This window comes from Nothobranchius furzeri, chromosome 7 (assembly GCF_043380555.1).
Source record: "Nothobranchius furzeri strain GRZ-AD chromosome 7, NfurGRZ-RIMD1, whole genome shotgun sequence".
Taxonomy (NCBI): domain Eukaryota; kingdom Metazoa; phylum Chordata; class Actinopteri; order Cyprinodontiformes; family Nothobranchiidae; genus Nothobranchius; species Nothobranchius furzeri.
Window position 1 is genome coordinate 55,531,529 of NC_091747.1, and position 22,418 is coordinate 55,553,946.

General features: G+C 39.8%; 1 protein-coding gene across 4 annotated transcripts in view; it reads right to left on the reverse strand.

Moving 5' to 3' along the window:
- Positions 1–22,418, reverse strand: part of cntnap2a (contactin associated protein 2a) — a 528,260-nt gene that overhangs the window by 270,709 nt on the left and 235,133 nt on the right. For all 4 annotated transcript variants that reach the window (XM_070553228.1, XM_070553226.1, XM_070553227.1 and 1 more), the window contains exons 4-5: positions 12,214–12,361; positions 114–166 (exon numbers count right to left, since the gene is read on the reverse strand). In XM_070553228.1, coding sequence (XP_070409329.1) covers positions 114–166; positions 12,214–12,361 — 201 coding nt within the window. The remainder of the gene's footprint in view (positions 1–113; positions 167–12,213; positions 12,362–22,418) is intronic.

A 22,418-nucleotide genomic window follows, 5' to 3' on the forward strand; every position in this document is an offset into this window, starting at 1 on the left:
TTTCCACAAAATTCTGTTCTTGTGTCATGGATTATGAAACTTTACGTGATGATTATGACATTTGTATTTTCTATACAGAAAGTGTTGGAAGGACACCTGAAAAGTACTTGTACCTTGAATCGGTATGAGATTACACCCTGCCCGTCAAAGTTGATAACGTCGGCCCCTGCAAGAGATCAGCAGCAAGCACATGGTTAGAGAAAATGAAATAGACTGCGGGTCGTAATTACAAAATATGTTCGAATAAAGACACAGAATAATGAGGTATAGAACATAATTGAAATGTGCACTCTTACAGCCAAGAAGTGTAAGGCATAGTGGGTGTAAATTAAAAAAAAATATGATGTACAAATCACTGATTACCTCAATGCATTATCAGATCAAAGATTGTAAAACACTTTAAAAACATTTATGAGGCTAATTCTATTCCACAGACCCTACAAAGTTATGCTTTTAGTTAGTTTTTCGCATGAAACTCAAACCAACACAAAATATGATACAGCTACGAGCATCACAATAATTTGTTGATAAGAGGGTGTTTTATTTCCAACAAGGAGATAATACTGTAAAGGAGATCATTCAGTTATTGGTGTCTGGGTTAGCTTCATATGCCTCTATGTTATTTAAAACGCCACCAGATTGTAAATGACTGTTGCAGGATGTAGTTGAAGCCTAGGAAGGTAGTGGGATCCCATTTACATGATGGATCAACAAGGAATTTGAGCAAAAACAACTTTTACAGCTGAGTTGATGTGGTTTATTATCATATTCTTTCCTGTACAGGTGTGGCTAACTTGGCAAGAATTTAGATCAGGTCAGGACTGGCCATGCTCGTCTGATGCCCAGTCTTAGCCATTAGCAGGTCTGCATTCTAACACGATTTAGAGACTCGTGCCAGTAAAGGGCCCAGGGTATGAAGCAACCATGGGCTTTTGTAAGATTGCTATGGAAACTTGAAGTGCAAGAGAGAATTTCATTAGTTTGGAAAATACCGATGAGTGTATAGCATAAGGAAAACATTGACACCTATGGTTTTTCAAATTTGTGGCATTCAAGCAACTTGGGTAGTTATTGGATAATGTAGCAGTGTTACAGTAAGAAGTATTATGACCATCCTAAAGTTAAAGTTAGTTTCTTACTGGCTTTTGACTGTTGGTGAGAAACTGTTTATTGAATAAAAACAGGGTGTTCCAACAAGTCTTGAAACATTTGCAAGGGTTCTCAAACACCTAGCATGAGTTTGAAAACATCGTTGTTGTGTTGCCTGCAACTAGTCAATGCTCAAACTTTGTGCATTACTAGGTTCTTTTTTTATAAACACAGAAAATAGTTGTTTTACCTTACTTTGCTGACGTTTCGACTGCTACTGCAGTCTTCTTCAGAGCTCACCATGGTGGCGAGCTCTGAAGAAGACTGCAGTGGTAGTAGCAGCATACTGACTCAAGGAGAAAATATGAATAGAGAAGAGTGTCGATCACTGATTGGCTAGTGGCTGGCATTACTGGTTGCTCCACTGTTTTTCGCCTGCTGCCTCACGGTCTCATTGCCCAGGACCTTTTCCAGATTCAAAGACTGATAAAGAGCTACAGACTGTGCAAAACACCACTACTACTGTATGTCAGCCATTGTTGTGCTGGTTGTGTTTTTTCTGTCACTACAGATCATCTTGTACTACTTTTGTTTCAGGTACAGATCACCCTGTGGTTGCGTGTTGGTACTACAGAATAGTAGTTGCTCGCATGGCAAACCACTCATATCAAAAGCCCTCAATTGCTTCTCAGTAGTTCTATGTGTAAGAAATGCAAACTATGATAGACATTCAGGAGAACTACATTTTGGAATAAAAGGGGTGGACTACAACAAATTATTACAAGTAAAATTGCAAGACATCAAGTGTCGTAAGGTTTTTGCAGTTCTATCGTATGCACCATGTGATCTGATGAAAACGTTTTGCACGCACCAGTTCAGTGTGTTTACTACTGAAAATTAGCATATTTTCTTACAGTTCTGTGTGTATGTTAGTCGCAAACAGTCATAGCTCAGGATACCAACTTCACAAGGACACATCAAAACAACAGAAAGCTTAATAAGCATGATCCCATGTGTATGTTCTTAGGGCCTGCACATTTACCATAGACTGTTGCAAACAGCTGAATGCAGAAATGAGAAGAACTGATGTTGAAGTCTGTAGAGAAGTAATAAAGTGGAGGGCTTGAGGCACCCCCTCAAACTTTCTGTTGTCATTTAGAGTTTTCGTGTAACTGCAGAGAACCATTGTGTGTGTGTGTGTGTGTGTGTGTGTGTGTGTGTGTGTGTGTGTGTGTTGTTGGAAATTTTAGAGTGTAGGATACTATAATGCTGCTTGAGAAAGATTTAATGCACAGTCATGCTGTTTCTCAGTCTAAAGTGCTTTTGATGTTTTACTGATATGAAATGTGAGAATATGCCAAGCATGCCTGTTGTGATGAAGATCTCCCAGTAAATAATAAAAATCCTGTCTCCTCATATTGTTTGTTGCTTCAGTTCACACTCAAACTTTCTTTTCTTTAGTACCTCTTCAAAACCTTTATTTTTTGCTTTCTTTTATACTTTTTTCATGCAGACAGGGGTAGGGTTAGGGGTCAGGGGTTAGGGTTTCAATGTTCCAATGCTTCTAGAACACATCTAAGCAAGCAAAACGGAGTTTCCAATATTAATAAATAAAAATAATTGATATTGTTTAATTTGACTCAAATCCAATGTTTATTACACACACCAAAACCAGGGACACACTTGACAGCATAAAGAAAACAAATTATGAATGACTATAAATGAATGTAAATGCATCAAAGTGAAATCTTGTTAATAATCTGCAAACTCATCTGCCGGTGTAAAGCCATCCTACACAGACAGGCCACCTGTTTTACTGTGAGGTGGGTCAAGGCTGTAGTTAACTGGCATTTAGTAGTTATGAAGTTAAAGTGTGTCCATGGAAACAAGTGTGAGCCTGTATGTGAAGCAAATTAAAGGACTTCAACAACAAAAGCAGGCCGCCCACAAAATGTCATGTTATATCTATGAGGAAAGAAAAATCACATTTATTTGACTAAAGTTGATGAATATTTAAGCTACTTACATGTAATAAGGACATGTTTTCAGTTGCAGCTGTTTTATTGTTTTCATCATGCCGTGTTCAAAATCCAATCAAGAAAACGCCTTTAACCTTTTTTGAATTTTATTTGAATTTCTCGACGATCATACGGAGCTCTAGAAATGTGTGCCACGGTAATATGAACACAATGTATCGTAATACACTAGATCAATCAAAATACACCACAATGCATTGAAACTAAAACTAACATCACAGTTTTCAGAGATTTTCACACTTATTGAAAAGAACATAATGTTTTTTTTATGTCTTAACCCTCCCACTGTCTTTTTGGGTGACCCCGCGAGGAAAGTTGACCACTGAGCAGGAATGATGGTTTATCCCTTGAGGTCCACGTAGCAGGGGTGAGGAGTGAGCACCACCTCACCCCTGCCATGTGGACCTCAAGGGATAAACCATCATTCCTGCTCAATGGTCAACTTTCCTCGTGGGGTCACACCCATTAGGACAGTGGGAGGGTTACATGTAAAGTAATAAACGTTAATCACATGAAGTGAAGAATAATTTACTGAGATTGCTCTAAACAATTTTTTGATTAAGCTAAAAATGCTCAATCTACATTATTCAATTCAATTCAATTTTATTTATATAGCGCCAAATCACGACAAGAGTCATCTCAAAGCACTTTACATAATAAACATTCCAATCCAGGCCAGTTCATGCTATCAGGAACCCAGCAAATTGCATCAAGTCACTGACTATTGTCAGTGACTTTACAGCAATCCTCATACTAAGCAAGCATATAGCGACAGTGGAGAGGAAAACTCCCTTTTAACAGGAAGAAGCCTCCAGAGGATCCTGGCTCATTATAAGCAGCCATCCTCCACGACTCACTGGGGATAGAGAAGACAGAGCACGCACACACACACACACACACACACACACACACACACACACACACACACACACACACACACACACACACACACACACACACACACACACACACACACACACACACACACACACACTCACACTCACACTCACACTCACACTCACACACACACACACACACACATTAACGCACACTTGTTTTTCATCAATACATTTGCTGTGATCTCTGGCATGAATACATGTTTAGTGAGTCATTCTCTTTCAGGAAGTAGAAGTTAACCAGAGAAGTGGGCAGGGTTATGAATCTTACTCATTATTAATCAAGATATTCAGACTTTTCTCCTCTGATCCACCAGTCATGAAAGCAGTCGTGTAACATAATAGCAGCCTTTTCCTAACAAGCTCATTCCCAACCGGGAGCATTTTGGACGCAGAGCGAGAGCGAAAGCGTTCCACGCAGCTGATCTCGTGATTTAACAAAACCAAGGGAGGAATTGCAACGTCAGGCATGCCTTCAGAAGTCCACACACAATAATAAGCAAGGAGAAAGAGTGCTGCATGTATTAAAAAAGGTCTGGTTTATTTTCTGTGCTGTTTACATTGGTTAGATTTAATGGCATGTGACTTTTATTTTGAAAATGTCTGGGTGTTTTAAACTGCTTTTGTGTTTAACTTCCTGTCTGGCACAAACTTAAATATGGAGTTTGATGTGTTTTGGTAGCACAACAAGTAAAAAATAGACTCAAAATGTAATGATGGCGTCCTCTCACTTCTGGGGCACGTCCAAAACATTACACTTTGCTGCCGGTGGAAAGGCACTCTAACGCCACTTTAACGGTGACTAATTGCTGCGTACGTTTTGTGATGCTTTCACCTGAGGTGGAAAGAAGGGGTTACAGTGACTACGTTTGCTTTGCAATGTTGATGCCTTATCTTCAGAAATAACACAAGCCTGAATGAGTTCTGCCGGGTTGTGGGGTTGCTACTGCTAATCAGTGTTGGGAACGTTACTTTAAAAAGTAATTAGTTATAGTTACTGATTACTTTGTCAAAAAGTAACTCAGTTACTAACTGAGTTACAAGATTATAAAAGTAACTAATTACCAAGAAAAATAACTACTTAGTTACTTTTTTCATTAAAGCATGGAAGAATTACTACAATAGTGAAATATAAATGACTATTGACTGCAACATAATAAAATGTATGTCTAAATGTTTTTTATAAACCTGAATAATTTAAATAAATAAGCACTTAACAGGAGGAACTACTAACAGGAACATTACACTAATCTAGACTATTAAAAGGTCACTGTGTGATATTCACCAAGACCCCAATCAGCTAAAATTTAAAATTGCAAATAGAAACACCTGTAAAGGTTACCGAGCCTTTAAATGGTCTCTCAGTCTAGTTAATTTACAGAAATGATTGTAATTTTGGACAGTATTCTAATTTTTCCAGCTTTACATAATTGTGTGTTTTTAGTAGCATTTCTGTTGCTGCTAATCTAGTAACGGTTAAATAAATAAATAAAATCCTTTAAAATGACACTAGAAGAGGCACAACTTGGGTCAGACCCAACCACAGAAGAACTGAAGCTGGGTGGTGAACACACACAAGTAGTTCTAATAACACCTGAGCTCCATGACGTCTGAGACTGATGCATCAGCGTTACAGCGGGACTGAAGACATGATCAGAAACAGGTTACAGCTGGATGATCTAGGAAGGCAGAAGATCAGGACGTCTGAGCGGTGAACAGGTGAGCGGACCTTCGGGACGTCCCGCTGTCACGCTAAGAAGGGCACGGCTGCAGACCCGCTGCAGCCGTAGATATTCATCACGTCTTCCTCGTTCTTCACGGGCCGTGATGCGCTTGGATGAAAACATCTACCTCTTTAGCTCCTGATCAGCTGATGACAGCTTCAACACACCGCGCTGCTTAACGCACGCATGTCCTGATCAGTAACAGAAACAATCGTTTTGTTAAAAGAAGACGGTAATTAGTTTGCTCATTACAGAAAGAAATATGTTTTAATTAACGTGGTTATTTGAAACAGCGTTATTCCCATCACTGCTCTGTTGTGTCTACAGTGGCAGCGACTGAGACAGTGAGGGTCTCCGCCCACCCGGCCGATCATCATCGTGTTTGTAAGTGCGTTACCGACACCTCTCTCTCTCCCTGGCTGCAGCTGAAGTGTGGCGGTCAGAAAGCCTCACACTGATGCTCAACATTCGACAAGCACATAGTAACGCACAACCTTCCGTCCCCAGTAACGGTAACGGCGTTGCAAAAGTGGGAAAAGTAATTAATTAGATTATTCCGTTAACCAAAAAAGAACGCCGTTAGTAACGCCGTTATATTTAAACGGCGTTACTCCCATCACTGCTGCTAATGGTTAGCTTCTACTAGCAGGAGAAGCACTCTGCTCACTCCGGGACACTAAATAAACACAGCCTTCCCCAGCCGTAAATCAAGGTGCGTGAGTCCATGTTTGCTAGTTTACAGTGTGACAGAGACCCGAGTGGCTTTTTTGACCAGAACTTTTCTCCGTCTATGTTCTTTCAGCGGCTAATGCAAGAAATAGGGATAGAAGACCATTTTCGTGTTCAGTCTTGATGTTTAAATTTAGAGTGACCAATTTTATTTTAAAAATACCAATTAAGACAGTGTCTCAGGGTTAGGGTTAGCAACAATAGATACTGTGGTAATACTTTGTTAGCTGTGCTCACACTAAACGTCCCCAAACCAGTTTTAAACAGTAATATGAAACCTCCTTGTGGGTAATGTTAATTCAAAATGTTAGTATTGGAGGTTGTGATGTGAGTGCAGCTGTAGTCCACACTTAAATAAGCACATATATTACAATGAGGAAGTAAAAAGATTATCACAGACATGGGTAAACATGTGAATTGGTTATGTTATAAAGTAGAGAAGCAAATCTGAAAGATAAAAATCTGATCACTAATTGGGCCTAGGTTGCAAACATCTTGGACACAATCTTATAACAGTGTGTATGACAGAACATGACTTTTAGCTTAGTTGGATTAGAAAAGTGCTCTTAATTAGGAGACACAAGGTCTGCATTTGTGAAATTGTTCATCCAAATTTTGGTTAAACGATTTGGAAGCATATTGCTCAGATTAGAAAATAAAGAAACAGTATTTTATTATTTCAAGAACATTTCCTGTTGCATTGACGTAAATCCGTGACATAAATTGTTAGCCGGGCAAGCTGTCCTATATAGTCTGGCCATGACCCATAGATAGAACTCAGTCGTAGGGGCAGAATATACTGTTGTTTTTTAAACTGCACCAAGACCAATCAGAGCCACAAACAACGTGACATATTCATTGCTGCACAAATCAGTCAACAGGGGAGTCTTCCTTACACCATCAAAGTAAAAGAAGAAGCAAATGCATCCATATTCAAATAAAGTACCTCTATCTGCTCGAGTCTGATAGTAAGGTTCAAATCTAAATCATCAAAAGTTGATGCCAAAGCCGTTTCAAGCAAGCACCATTCCTGAGCCGACACCATCTTTGTAATTTAACCAAAATTTCTTCAGTCCAACAATGTCTCACTGGAGGCTAGTGTCATGATCCTGCCATGCCCTGACCTCCATGCACCATTATTCATCTCATCAGCCTTCATGCCTCACACCTGGTCCTCTCACATCAAGTCCCAGCCAAACCCTGTTTCCACAGCAACCCCAGCCTGCATCTCATCAGCTTCATCCACTTCACCTGCTCCTGACTCCTCAGCTCATCACACACAACTGCTTCCCCTGCTACTTAAGAACCAGCCATACAACCATTCAGTGCCAGATTATTGAACGCTCACGCCAGTAAATCTTCCAGCCGTTTTCATCCTGCCTGATCATAGCCTCCTGACCTTGTTTCCACAGCTGACCCTTGCCAAGAACTCTGCTTGCCTCCATGACCCTCGCCTGTTCACCGACTGTCTCCAGCCTCGCCCTTTACGGGTAACGCCACGTCTTAGCTCTTGGCTAATAAAGACTTTTAAAGCGCCTTACTGTGTCTTGGTGTCGTCAAGGGTCCTTAATGGGCCACTCCCATCTGTACCGGGTCGGCCCGGGCCGGGTAGCGTAGGTTGTTTACATATCTGGGTGACCTGGTAGTTTTCCGGGCCAACCAAGGCTCATTCTCAGCCCTCTTCTCGAGGGGGTCTGCTTCAGGCCGACCAGGGCCAACACACCCACTGCTGACAGCAAATTCACACCTTCCATTAGAGCAAGCCTCTGATTGGTGGGTAGAATCAGCCCACATGGGCTTAAGGCAAGGATGTGTGGAATCAACCGGGCCAGGCTGGGGCCGACTGGGGCTACCCGGCCCGGGACGACCCGGTACAGATGGGAATGGCCCATTAGTTCCACCCGTTACAGATAGCACAGCAAATCCCTGTCTTTATTAGAAGACAGAAAATGTGCTTAACCATTTGGAACCAACTTTTATTTTCCTGGCCTCTTTTTTCTACAGCAGCATATTGGTTGACTAGCCAATAAGCTAGCAGCTAGCAAGCTAGCAAAAACTAAAGTTAACTCACTTGTTAAAAAAAGAAAAGAATGAGGATTCAATCACTCCAATTGTGTACTGAAAATGGTAACCACTAGCATTGCAGCTAACAGCTATAAAGCAGGTAGAGAGTTCCCCCTTTAGAGCACCTACCCACCCCACAAAACTGTCAAATGCGTTTTTTGATCAGCAAAGGCCTCTAGAGTGGTGGCAAATAGGAAACTGGTCAAATAGATCAATTTAAATCTCTAGCTTAAAAAAAGTCTAGTGTTACTTTAATTACATTTTCTCAGCTAAAATCTACAAAACTACGTCCATCACTTCAGATTCAATGGTGATTTCCAACAGATCTAAGCCATAGTTTATTTTGGAACGCCAAAATTATGATTATACTATTGCTTTCAAGCTGTGTAAAAAAGGCAAAACACCTGTCTCCCTATCCTCAGTTTGCATTACCGTATCATGAGCAGGATGTAACAAGCAAGAGGGCATTTTGAACACAACCTTGGCGCACCTCTGTGTCTGAAAGTCTACATATACCTAATAAAGCTAGAAATGTCCGTCTACAGACCTGCTCTAAAAATAAATGCAACCCCAAAACAAAATCTATTTAAGTTTCCTGCACTAACAAAATTCTGCTAGTTAAATGACCTGACATCGTGTTTTGAGTAATGGCACAGGTTAGTCAGCTGTACTTGATTACTTTTGAATTAATTAATGTACGAAAGTATTTGTGTTTGTATAAAAAGGGCATTTTTGCTCCCCTTTTGCCTCACATCATGCGTCTACTATGTCTCGGCTCCTTGAAATGATTGATTTTGTACATTAATCAAATAAAAATCAGCGTGTAAATTCCACAGCACGGTGGATCAAGACTCCTTTTTGGTCCCAAGCTTTGGCACAGACACATGGATGTACATGCGCACAGTTGGATGAGTCATAATATGGCGTTGCATTTAATTATCATACATTTACAAAACCCAGAATTACCATCTCCAGCCAACATATTTAGCAGTTATGCTAGGAACTAAACATCTATATTTATCTGCCTCCTTCTCCTCCCACTACTTCTCCTTTGTGCTTTCATCCACTCGTGTTTATCGTATCCCGACACTGTACTTCTCTTTTCTTTCATCTCTCACACAGGAAGAAATAAAGACAAAAAAAAACCATTTACGAGGGGCTGATTTTGAGAAAGCTGAGGAGTCGGGGCGTGAGGGATGGGTAGACGAACAGACAAATGTATGTGTTCTCATTTTCTGACTGAATGCTGAGGAAAGGAGCAGTGGCAGGGTAATCATGAGAAAGCACTGCAGGCTTCCACACACAGCTGACAGACACCTCTGAAATATGATGCATCTGACCAGAGGGGGTGTGTGCATGTGTGTGAGGAGTTGCGTGTCTCTCCTTTTTCTGTTGTCTCTGAAGTTTGAATAGTAAACATGTGTTTACCTGATTGTGTATTTATTATGTGTTCCACCTAACAGATGTCAAGGTGTGGTGGGCAGCAGTCATATCTGGCAGAAACACAAACTCTGAGCTCATTTGGGACTAGAAGCAGATGGGTATTTTTTATTTTATTTTAATTTATTTATTTTTTCAAATAGTAGCATGACACGAGACCCATTAAACTGAAGAAAAGTGTCATCATTCATCTGGCTTGCCTAAAATAAGCTTTTTGACATCTGGATGTTAATAATGATGTATTTATATCTACTTTCTGCACGGATAGACAGATTTCTATGTGTTCAGCATAAGAAGAAAACAATCTAATTTATGCCCATACCAAACAGCTTTTGATAGTTCTGTGTCAATTATCAGATGGGATGATTTAAGTTTGAAGAAAAAAGACATTTGGCAATGTAAGATTTTATGTATTTAACAAGCAGGTAGCAACACTACCTAGCTTCTCCTCCTCATACCGCTCAAGAGGCAGAGCTGCCTGTGCTCTTTATAACAGATCTAATCCCTTTGACACCACAAGTATTCTGTTTTCCTATTTCTAAGACCTCTACCTGCTCCCTAGGCTTCTAAAACCTGCTGTATCAGAACATATCCGGTGTTTGCCTTCAGATCGATTATCCAAGAAGCCCTAGTTTTAATTATTGCCAATCAGTTATATATTAAATTATTATATATCCTATAATGTTATAAGCCAATAAACGGTTCAATTAAAGTAACATTAAAACGTTTTTTTAACTTTAATCTAGAGCTTAAACATTGATCTCAGTGATTGTTGGGTTAAAAACTTGACACGTTTCATATTTGACACCTCTCTGCAGTCCTCTGCTAACCAGAGCCTGCACTCGATAGTTTTGTGGAGCGGGTGGGTGTTCTAGGGGGCGCTCTTTACAGTTGTTAGCTGTAATGCTAGCAGTTAGCATTTTCAGTATGCCGGTTGTCAATAAAAAGCACAAGAAGAATGTAAAGAGAGCCTTGAAGTAAAAGTAAGAGAGTAATGTCTTTGGAGGTGAAGCAAAAAGCTATAACCAGAGTCAATGTTTACAAGGAGGTTACAAAATCATGAACTGATGGTGACCTGGCTTTGCTGCTACTGGACTTCTACATAGTTTTGTCCAACAGTGTGGCTCTTTTTACTCTGGGGTTAATTTCAGTTTCAGTTGGCTCATGTTAGAGTTAGCTTGCCGTCAGCACTGCTGCAGGGATGTTTATCACAGTTGTAATTCCACTTTCAACCAGTAGGGTGAAGAGCAGGAAACATCTCAGCGTTACTTTACATAAGCATCTTCTCTAACTAATAAATAATGCATCATAAACCAAATAGGAGTGTTCTGTTTTGTACTTTTTGTATCGGTTTTCGTACTTTTTCCTGCTCTATTATTTATATATATATATTTTGCCATTTCAGACTCTGAGTCCACACAGTGTGCAGTTTCAGGCCAGTATGCCTCAGAGGCCCTCCAAACTTTGTTTACGATTAACAAAACCACTGGTGCCTGACAGCCTGCTCCTTGACGCCATTGATTGCTGATGCATTTCTTTTGCTAAACTTGAAAAATATATGTTGCTGAGTATGTAATAACATTTTTATGTTGGGTTTGGAAAGGAAAATATTGATGATGAATTATGAAAACCTCTGAGCGTGTTCGCAGTCTCTAGTCTGAATTCCCTCTCCAGTCAACAACATAGAAACTCCACATACTGTATGATAGATGTCTGTTATTTTCAAGGTGAGGATTTGAACCTTAGGGAGAATGGCTGTCTTTGCGCATAAACTGCTTTGTGTGCTTTTGTGTGTATTAGTACGGGTCGGCGTTTGTGAGCAATGTGCAGCCTGGCTTGTCTTCTTTATCGTCACTGGCTTGCTTCTTTTGACAAGGGAAGGAAATGAAACAAAGGAAACGTTATCAATGAGGCTGAGAGGACTGACTAGAATACAATGCACGCCCTTGTGCACCCCCCCCCCCCCCACACACACACACACACAGTGTGTAATCACATCTCTGGAGTGAAAGATGTATGTGTGCCACTTATAAGGGTAATTTATGCAGAGGCTTAATTGAAATTGTTATCAAAATCAATTTGGCAGTCTTTAATAGGATGAGCGTAAAGGAGGCAGCGAGAGTCGGTTCCCTAGATTATGCACGTCTTAGAAAGGAAGGGAACGTTTCAACGAATTGAGATTTTTGTGTTCGCATGTGAGCAGAGTTAAGTGAAAATGCATGTTTGTTCTCTTACAGTAGGAGCATCCATAAACTTCTATGCGCAGACCAATGCGGCCCTCCTCACTCCAGGCCAGCGGGATGAGCCTCAGGAAGCGAGCCACGACTCCCTGCTGCAGATCATGGCGAACTGCACTTTCCGAGTTGGAGTTTCCAGAGAATGCCTGTGAAGACAAACAGCCGTGCATCACTAAGACAATATAACCGCACAAAAACCAGAACCAGCTTTAGGGCAAAGACCTAGAGAATCTGCTCCTGTCACTGCCGGTAAGACACACACACACTCATGAAAAATACTGATTAATTAGAATGAATCTGAAGCTAATAGACCAGTTGCAGCCTAACAGCAGAAGACATTAGGAGCAAATCACATCAACAGTTTGTGTAAGTAACTCCCTGTTCCTATTAAATTATATTTAGGCTGATTTCTGAGTCCCAAAGGAATGATCTGGTCATATTAGCAGCAAAGAGCCAGAAACCCCAGTCTCCAAACAATAACACATTACTAGACAAAACGGGGTTAGAAATACAAGAAATCAAAGCAGTTGGGAGCTTTATGGGAGAAATCTTAAAACAGAAAAAGCAATTAACTTGTATTAGGCTACAATGGAGTACAATAAAATTTTTTTTAATATTTGTAATTTTTTAAATGATTCAATAAAGCTGTCAATAATTACTTGATTTTTCTCCATTTAGCCCCAAAAGCTAAAGTCTAATTCCATGAACCCACATTTTAAAAAGTCAGGCTTTACCAAAGAAATCCATAAATTGGTAATTTTACTGATTTACCAGTTCATAGCTAATTTCTACCAAGTCTAAGATGAGAACAGCTTAGAAAATCTGTTCTTTTGTTATTATCTGGAATTATCTTGTTATCTCAACATATCTACGCTTATATTTCAATGTTAATTGCTCAACTAATGTATTTATTTTGATGAAGAAAGTTTGTCTTCTTATGAAAACTATGGAACACTTCAGGATAAAAATTCAACGTAATGATTGAATCTTCAAAAAACGCAGCCTGGGCATTGTGATCAATTGATTTAAGCTGAAAATACCACTTTGAGGAATAGCCATCATTGGTTATTGGTATTATTGTTTTAGACCATCTCTAAGTTTCATAGTGATGACAGTAGAGGTGTTCTTGCAAGAATCTGGCAATATAATACATATCACAATGCATGGTAGACAATACGGCATATCACAATACTAAAAGCCAGATGCTATATTTGCAGTTTTAAAGGCTGGTTTAATTGGAAAACTCAGACGCTTCCAGTGTTATCTCAATGTCTCGTCTCTCCAGAATAAAGGAGGTGAATACTGCTGCCACCTAGCACTAAGAGTTTGAAGTGCGCCATACAAAAGAAATACAGGACATCTTTGCATGTAAACCATCAACTAAAAAAAAATTGATATTTACCGTTTTCGATTCAGTATCATAAACCAAAATATCGTGATATTTCAATATATCGATATATTCACCCCAAATGACAATAAATAATAAAACCAGGTATGATATGAGAAATACTTAATTGTGCACCATAACCATTTTATAATTTCCTGATAACAAATCTTTAATTTTAGGATATAAAGACAAATCATTATGCCGAGACAACAGAACTGTCAATTCATTATGTCAAGAAAATCACATAAAACAATGTATTAGCAGGCATAGCCGTGCACGAAGTCCATACGTTTTCATGAACATGGTAAATGAATTGTGTTTTCATAAACAGTTCAGATTTGTAATTGTATCTAAATAGAAACATGAGTGCTTAGAGCGACTGCTGCTCAGTGGGTGAACTTAGTTTATTCAACAACGGACAAGCCATCAGAAGCAGCAGGAATTTTCTCTCTGTTATTAGTGACTGCGTGTTTGATTCAATTCATTAAGTAAAAATCTCGGCTTGCATGTTTCACAGTGGCTTCTAGACGTCATGCGCAGACGGAGCCAATGGCGTGGGGTGGTGTTTTACGTTGACTTGCTATGAAACAGTTGAATGAATTAATGATTACAACGTACAACCATTTTGCTTTTTTTTTTTTTTAGCTAAAACAGCAGTGAGGGTTTCGTTGGCGGGACTAACAGTGACAGTGACAGACAGCAGAGGCGAGGAGGGCGACAGGCAACTAAAACAGAGCAGCCCCCAAAGACCAGGTGGAGAAACATAAGTGACTCAGAAAGGCTGACAAAGATGACTTGCTTGGCTCTGTTACTCTTTAGGGAGGTAAGACGATGTAGCCAACTGCCACATGGAATTATAAGGCTCTTTCATTGGTGTGGGTTTGTCCATTTAAACACATGGTATGTTTTTCCTGGTTGGATTTTATTAATCATATTTTGCCTTAAGGTAAAATAATCTGATGGTATTACCACGCTCACTCTATCAAGCCTTTTAAAACAGAAATCTAACTTTACATTCCGATATCAAAACTGGAGGATTTAAAATACTACAAATGCTTTTAACTTCAGATGACCAAGGTTGGGTTTCACATTGGTACAAAATCAGGAATCTGTTTTATTATTGGCTTTCTGGTTCAGACTGAATCTATGTTTTAAATGTTTTGCAAAACATCTTGAATGGCCTTTAAACTCTCATACACATTGCTGCACTTTTAGTATGCATGTTTCTACAGACCCAAACTTTAAGTGTTAGTAAATTAATGGGCTTAATTTCATTGTAATATTTCATTTAATAATCTTAAAAATCTTTCTGAGGAGGCCATCTACACCAGCTGGTGCAACATCAGATCATAATGGCCGTTTCTCAGTATGGGTACTCATCTAAATTTGTGTACTTTTGTAATGTCATCAAGTACTTTTCTAATCTCATGGCAAGTTCACTCAAAGTTCCTGGGTGTGTTTTTGTTCTGCCGACTGTATTGAGGACGGGTTGGCACATCCTGCTGCAGACATGGGCTGGTAAGGTATCCCATAATGCAAAGTGCCACAAACTGTTACACCTTGAATGGAAATGGCAGAGGAGAAAGTTAATAACTGCATGGTTTTTATATTAAAAATACAACTAATTGAGTGTAAATAAATGGTAAGCTTTAGTTTTTATGCATTTTTATGTTGTGTATTGTTTAACGTTTTCATTTCTGCGAAGCACCTTAGTCAGTTTTATACAGCTGTAAGGTGCTATACAAATAAAGCTGCCTTGCCTTGCCCAAATTAAGAAATATGACGTTTTCTGTTATTGTAGATAATTGTGGACAACCAGTAAAGTTAGCTATTTGTGTTTGTTCTTTCGGACACTTCAAGATACCACAAAATGCTAATTAGCTGACCCACTATCAAAATATTTATTTCAGGTCATTGTTTTAACCGTAGCATTACACAACACTCATTGCCATTACATAACGGAGTACAGTTCTGTTCAAAATGCCGCCTCCGTCCACCAGTAGTTGGGAAAATGGACTTTCTGCTTTGTTTGTGTAGTTGGGTGTTGAGAAATGGCCAATGACACACCCCAGCCATTCGACCGATTCACCTGCTTTCCTTCAGGCAGATGGTTGACTGTTATTTTAACCCCAGTGTTTATAAACCGTACCTACAGTAAGTCATTGTGACACAAGCTATAACATATGGTCAAACAACCCAACTTGGACTCACACAAATGAAAATACTTTGGCAACAGGATCGTCTTCCTCAGTCGTTGTCCAAGTTAAGTTGACCTTGATACAAAATAAATCATGAACACACTGACATGTCTGAATGAACATGAGACATTTGGTCTCAAGTGCATTCAGTTCCTGGAAAGAGAGCGTGCATTTTGACACAACCCAGGGGTTTTCATGAGCAACAGTGCTGCATTTTACAGAACAGTGCCTTTTCAAGTATGTTACGTCCTTTTTAGATTGCTGAAACGAACCTGTAGGTCCAACTCCATTTTATAACCAAACTCAACATAGAAGGCTTCTGGTTTTAGAGGGAGAGAGTTTATGTTTGGTCGGATAACTCTTCACTACAGGGGCTTACATAAAGTGACACTCTTTCTTAAAGACAGATGCGCAGACATCACCTCATTTGGTTCACCAGATTTTCTGTTTCTTCTCTTGACTGCTGTGATTTCTAGAAAATTGGCCTATAAATAATTTACAGTTAAACTGTTTAAAATTGCATTTCAGGGACCTTTTGTTTAGTTAGAAGTTATGGTTGATTTCCCAAAAATAATTCCCTCCTTTTTCACCCAACATTAAAGCAGCGATCTAGAGTTTCACTCCTTTCAGGAGTTGTGCACGATATTTCAGGAATTCGGGAAAGTGATGGTCTTGACCTGTACTGTTATGCAGGAAATATGTCTCCACGACCCCATCCCCCCCCCCCCCCCATCCCATAGAGATCAATGCAATTTCACTTGAGTGACGCTCAGCATTAGCCAATAGCATCAGACATTTGCTTATGTACAGACCAATCACAGAGCGAGCACAAGCTTTTCAGAACGTACCTAAACTGATGCAGAGTTGTTGACTTTTCTTACGGACGAGTCTTAAAAACATGGTGTTGCTTCCAGCCGCAGTCACAGAAGTAGAGAGAGAGGCTTCCAGTGCAATACATGTTTCTGCCTCTAGATGGTGCTCTCTGATAAAAAAAAATTTCCAGGTTTCTGCTTTAAAATGAACACATTGATCAAGATTAATCCCAACCTCAAAAATTAAAGAGCAACACCCTCAGTTCTTTTCTTTCTGAATTATGCCATCTCTAAGGGCCAGAATATACTTCCTGTTTAATGATGCATCGTTAATGCATGTCCTCCACGCCTTCGCACACTGCAATATACAAGTAACCAGTAGGTGGAGTTGACAAAATGAGTGAGACACATTCACCATGGTCACTCTGTCTCTGTTTTAGAGGTTTTTCATACCATCTACAATACGCTGCATTCTTTTTTCTGTTGATCTCAACATAGTTACTGAGCTCTTCTACTGACGCCATGTTTGTTTTGGCTGTACCCCACAAACACTGCTCTTTTTCTGGTGTACTCTACTGTGCCCCCTAGCAGAACACTCCAGTACTACATGCTGGGCCTGCTGCCTGCGTCAACGCAAAAAGCAAATAAAGTCCAGCCCTAACTCTAAAATCTTAAATGTCAAATATCAGACAAGCAAAGCTCCTTTAAAGTGAAACATACCAACCAAAGGATGACATCATGATGGCAATGTCCAATCCTCGTATAAAATTAATGATTTGGACATGTCCGGACCATTTTACATCCATCACAGCAGCCTGACAGCATGAGTTGTTTTTGTGTGTTGTTTTCTGCTCCGTTGCTGTAAGTGGATTGGATGCCCGATCTCAGTGACGGGCCACTGCAGTGAATCTCCTGACAGCATATTCAATCTTGCATTGTGATTTATATGACTTTGGATCAGTTTTATTTATTTATTTGTTTTTTGTTTTGTTTTTTAGCGGTGGCTATAGAGTAGCAAATGAACATGTGATGTATTCAAATCCTATGTATCCAAATGTTTCTCGTCTGCTTTAACACAGTGGAAATGGCCACAGAATGTGGCACATTAAAGAAAAAGGCAATTGTTTAATTTCTGCCCTTTTTGCTCTGGGTCTTCATTTGGCCTGACGAGAGACCTCTCTCTTTCCAGTAATCCACCTCAACTCAATCCCTGAACTATTTTCACTTCTGTTCTTTTCCCTCCGCTGTGAAATAAACGTGCACACCACAGCTCGCTCCCTGAGCTATTCGTCTACGCACTTATGTACAGAGCAGTTGGTGTAAGCCATCAGGGGGAAGAATCATTAATAGCATAGTAGGCAACTAGAGGAGAGAGAAATCCACTAGGTGGCCATGTGTTATGCCTGATAAGAAGTGGAGTGGGAAGGGCAGAGGATGAGTGTGACAGTGGGGAGAGAGACAAAAAAAAAAATCTCCAACACGGCTTTGACCTGCCTCTTCAGCGACCCGAGAACGTACCCCTGAAGATATGTTATCTGCAAAGAAGGAGATGGTCAAGAGTTCACAGTGAGCTCAAAGCCACAGAACTTCCATTGTTCCTCTTTCATTTTTTAATCTCTTTTCGCTTTCTGCCCGTGAAAGGTTAAGTGAAAACACAAACTGTGTTTTATTAGCACCCTGCTTCAGATTTACACAGCTCCACATGAGTCATCACGGAGCCTTTCAGAACACTAACTGCTGCTTCTACTCTCTGCAGGTGCCCACATCCTGGAGATCTGGGTTAAGTGACTTACTCAGTGCTAGTATGCTGTTTTAGAAGAGGGCTGCAACGCTCACTGGGAACGGTATGAATGCCACAGGCGGTGAAAAATGACTTTTGTAGTAAATATAGGGTGCCTGCTGGTCGTGTGGCAATCATGCCTATTTGGAGAAAAAAGATAATGATAATGATTTCCTGTTTACCAATACTCAGGTTGGTTTCCTGGCATAGAAAAAAGGTGTTCCTGTAATGGGAACCTTTCTGATCTCCCCAAAGATTTACCTAATAACTGCATATAAAACACATCCAGCATAGCTGCTATGTTATCATTAAATTAACATGTCAAACTTACTCAATTAAAAAGAGGACTTTTGAACTTCCAACAGCCTGACAGCCTATAATATAGGTTCCATTTGTACAGAATTAGGACCCTGCTTGGTTCTCCATCATCTAAAAGAACATGGTTGGATTGTGTCACTCTTAATACTTGCAGAAGATGTTTTTTTTTTGTTCTATTTTCTATTTCTTCAGATGGTCCCCTGCACCTTCATTATGCTCCTAAAGTAACAATGTGCATTTTCCCTGTCAATAGGGGGCAGTACATACCTAAAACATTGCAAGCAAGCAGTATTTTTGTGTTTGAGTACGACCTTACCAACGGATAGCCATTAGGGTCAAAGAGCACAACCTCCAGCTAAATGACAAGCACATCAGACGCTCTTTCATTACTGGCAATGAGCAAAGAGGTAAATGTGTTTATAAATGACTAAAGTTTTCTAACCACTTGTTACAAATCAGTAAATGTGTTTTGTCCTCACGGGCTCCTGTAGAGGGAAACATGTCTAATATGGCGCCGCCCAGAGACTTAGACCAGGGTTCATGTATTTTATATCCGGTTTTCATTGTTTTATTTTACAAAGCTGCAAAGATTTTTTTAACTGGCCATCATTTAATTAATTTTCAGCAACATGTCAATATTTCCTGAGATTAAAAATGTCACATTTAATCAGCGTTGAATCTATTCCCCAGAAAGTTCCCATTAACAAAGTTTTAACAGTTTTAAAATGGTTCACTGCATTTTTCTATTTGAATTGAAACATTTTCTTGGATGAGAAGTGAAACCCTGTCATGAAAAGCAAGTGCATGTGCTGTTTTCTGAATTTAGAAGGAGTGGAGCTTTAAACCTGTCCTGGAACCAGCCACTAGGGCATTGGGTGTTCGTTCTGGGTTCAACTTTTGGGCTTCAGGTAAAAGCCAAGTTCCTACAAATGTCATTGCCACTCCCTAAAAGTTTACATTAGCACACGAGTGTGACCCTATTGGTATGATAGCTAACCTAACCATGGTCCGCCATGCCTAAAATGGTGATGACCAACCAACTCTGGTATGTGTGAGACCCATACAGGTCCTTATAAAAAAATTAGCATATTGTGAAAAAGTTCATTATTTTCTGTAATGTACTGATAAACATTAGACTTTCATATATATTAGATTCATTACACACAACTGAAGTAGCTCAAGCCTTTTATTGTTTCTAATATTGATGATTTTGGCGTACAGCTCATGGAAACCCAAAATTCCTATCTAAAAAAATTTGCATATTTCATCCGACCAATAAAATAAAAGTGTTTTTAATGCAAAAAAGTCAACCTTCAAATAATTATGTTCAGTTATGCACTCAATACTTGGTCCGGAATCCTTTTGCAGAAATTACTGCTTCAATGCGGCGTGGCATGGAGGCAATCAGCCGGTGGCACTGCTGAGGTGTTATGGAGGCCCAGGATGTTTCGATAGCGGCCTTAAGCTCATCCAGAGTGTTGGGTCTTGCGTCTCTCAACTTTCTCTTCACAATATCCCACAGATTCTCTCTGGGGTTCAGGTCAGGAGAGTTGGCAGGCCAATTGAGCACAGTAACACCATGGTCAGTAAACCATTTACCAGTGGTTTTGGCACTGTGAGCAGGTGCCAGGTCGTGCTGAAAAATGAAATCTTCATCTCCATAAAGCTTTTCATCAGATAGAAGCATGAAGTGCTCCAAAATCTCCTGATAGCTAGCTGCATTGACCCTGCCCTTGATAAAACACAGTGGACCAACACCAGCAGCTGACATGGCACCCCAGACCATCACTGACTGTGGGTACTTGACACTGGACTTCAGGCATTTTGGCATTTCCCTCTGCCCAGTCTTCCTCCAGACTCTGGCATCTTGATTTCCGGATGACATGCAACATTTGCTTTCATCGGAAAAAAGTACTTTGGGCCACTGAGCAACAGTCCAGTGCTGCTTTTCTGTAGCCCAGGTCAGGCGCTTCTGCCGCTGTTTCTGGTTCAAAAGTGGCTTGACCTGGGGAATGTGGCACCTGTAGCCCATTTCCTGCATACGCCTGTACACGGTGGCTCTGGATGTTTCTACTCCAGACTCAGTCCACTCCTTCCGCAGGTCCCCCAAGGTCTGGCATCGGTCCTTCTTCACAATCTTCCTCAGGGTCCGGTCACCTCTTCTCGTTATGCAGCGTTTTCTGCCACACTTTTTCCTTCCCACTGAGGTGCCTTGATACAGCACTCGGGAAACAGCCTATTCGTTCAGAAATTTCTTTCTGTGTCTTACCCTCTTGCTTGAGGGTGTCAACGATGGCCTTCTGGACAGCAGTCAGGTCGGCAGTCTTACCCATGATTGTGGTTTTGAGTAATGAACCAGGCTGGGAGTTTTTAAAAGCCTCAGGAATCTTTTGCAGGTGTTTAGAGTTAATTAGTTGATTCAGATGATTAGGTTAATAGCTCGTTTAGAGAACCTTTTCATGATATGCAAATTATTTGAAATTGGAATTTTGGATTTTCATTAGCTGTATGCCAAAATCATCAATATTAGAAACAATAAAAGGCCTCAACTACTTCTGTTGTGTGTAATGAATCTAATATATATATATATATATATATATATATATATATATATATATATATATATATATATATATATATGAAAGTGTAATGTTTATCAGTACATAACAGAAAATAATGAACTTGATCACAATATGCAATTTTTTTGAAGGACCTGTATAATAGATGTGCAACCACACCTGCACATAGGCCCCAGTTAAATATGTTATTTTTTTTTGCATGCTCAGAACCATCAAGCTATCACGCTCTCTCACAATAGAGAGCCCGCTACATCCATAATGATTCTTATTATGTAACAGGGTTGTCATCCAGTGTGAATGAGTTCCTAATACACACTTTGCGTTGCTCTTGCCTTGTTAGCCATTGAATACTTTTTACCACACGTTTTCTAATCCCCACACATATTTCTACAGAGTTTGGTAAAGCATGCAGTCACAATCTGATGATATCTTAGAGGCAATTTTGGGTTTGCCCAAGGAGCCTAACAAGCAGACAGGAGGATATGGGAATAGAACCACAGTCTCTCTAATTAGCGGGCAGGGAAAAACCGAGAGAGGCAAAATGTACAATTTAACATAACTTTAAACTAAATATCAGGAGATCAAAATACAATCTAAAAGAAGGTAAATTTGTTTGAGTGGTCTCTCAAAATTGCACAGATATTTCTCCAGTGGCCGAGGAACATAGCACTGCTTAAGTCATTTATCTCTCCCTTTTCTATCCTATCTTTTTTCATCATCCTGTGCACGTCTGTTTGCTGTAGATTTCTGTGCTTCCTGCTAATGTTAAGAATCATAAAAGGCATTACTTTTAATATGTATGTGCCCAAAAGCTGGCATTTATATGCAGAGACCTATTCACGTGAATACCACCTTTCCATTTGAGCAATTCTGAGGTGTTAAAACCTGATATTGCAGTTGAACTCACTTCATAGCTGCAAATAAAAAAATAACTGGAATAAAAACTGTGAATACTGAATATTTTCAGAAGGTTTGTCTGACTTTATTTGGATGGTTTCATTTTGTCCAACGACTTTTTTTCCTTGCCCTTGTCAAATCATAAGAGAGAAAGCAAGGCAAAGAGAAAGAGAACAAATACATTTTTTGTCTCCACCTAAAAGCTCCACCACTCTCCTACAGCCTGGCAATT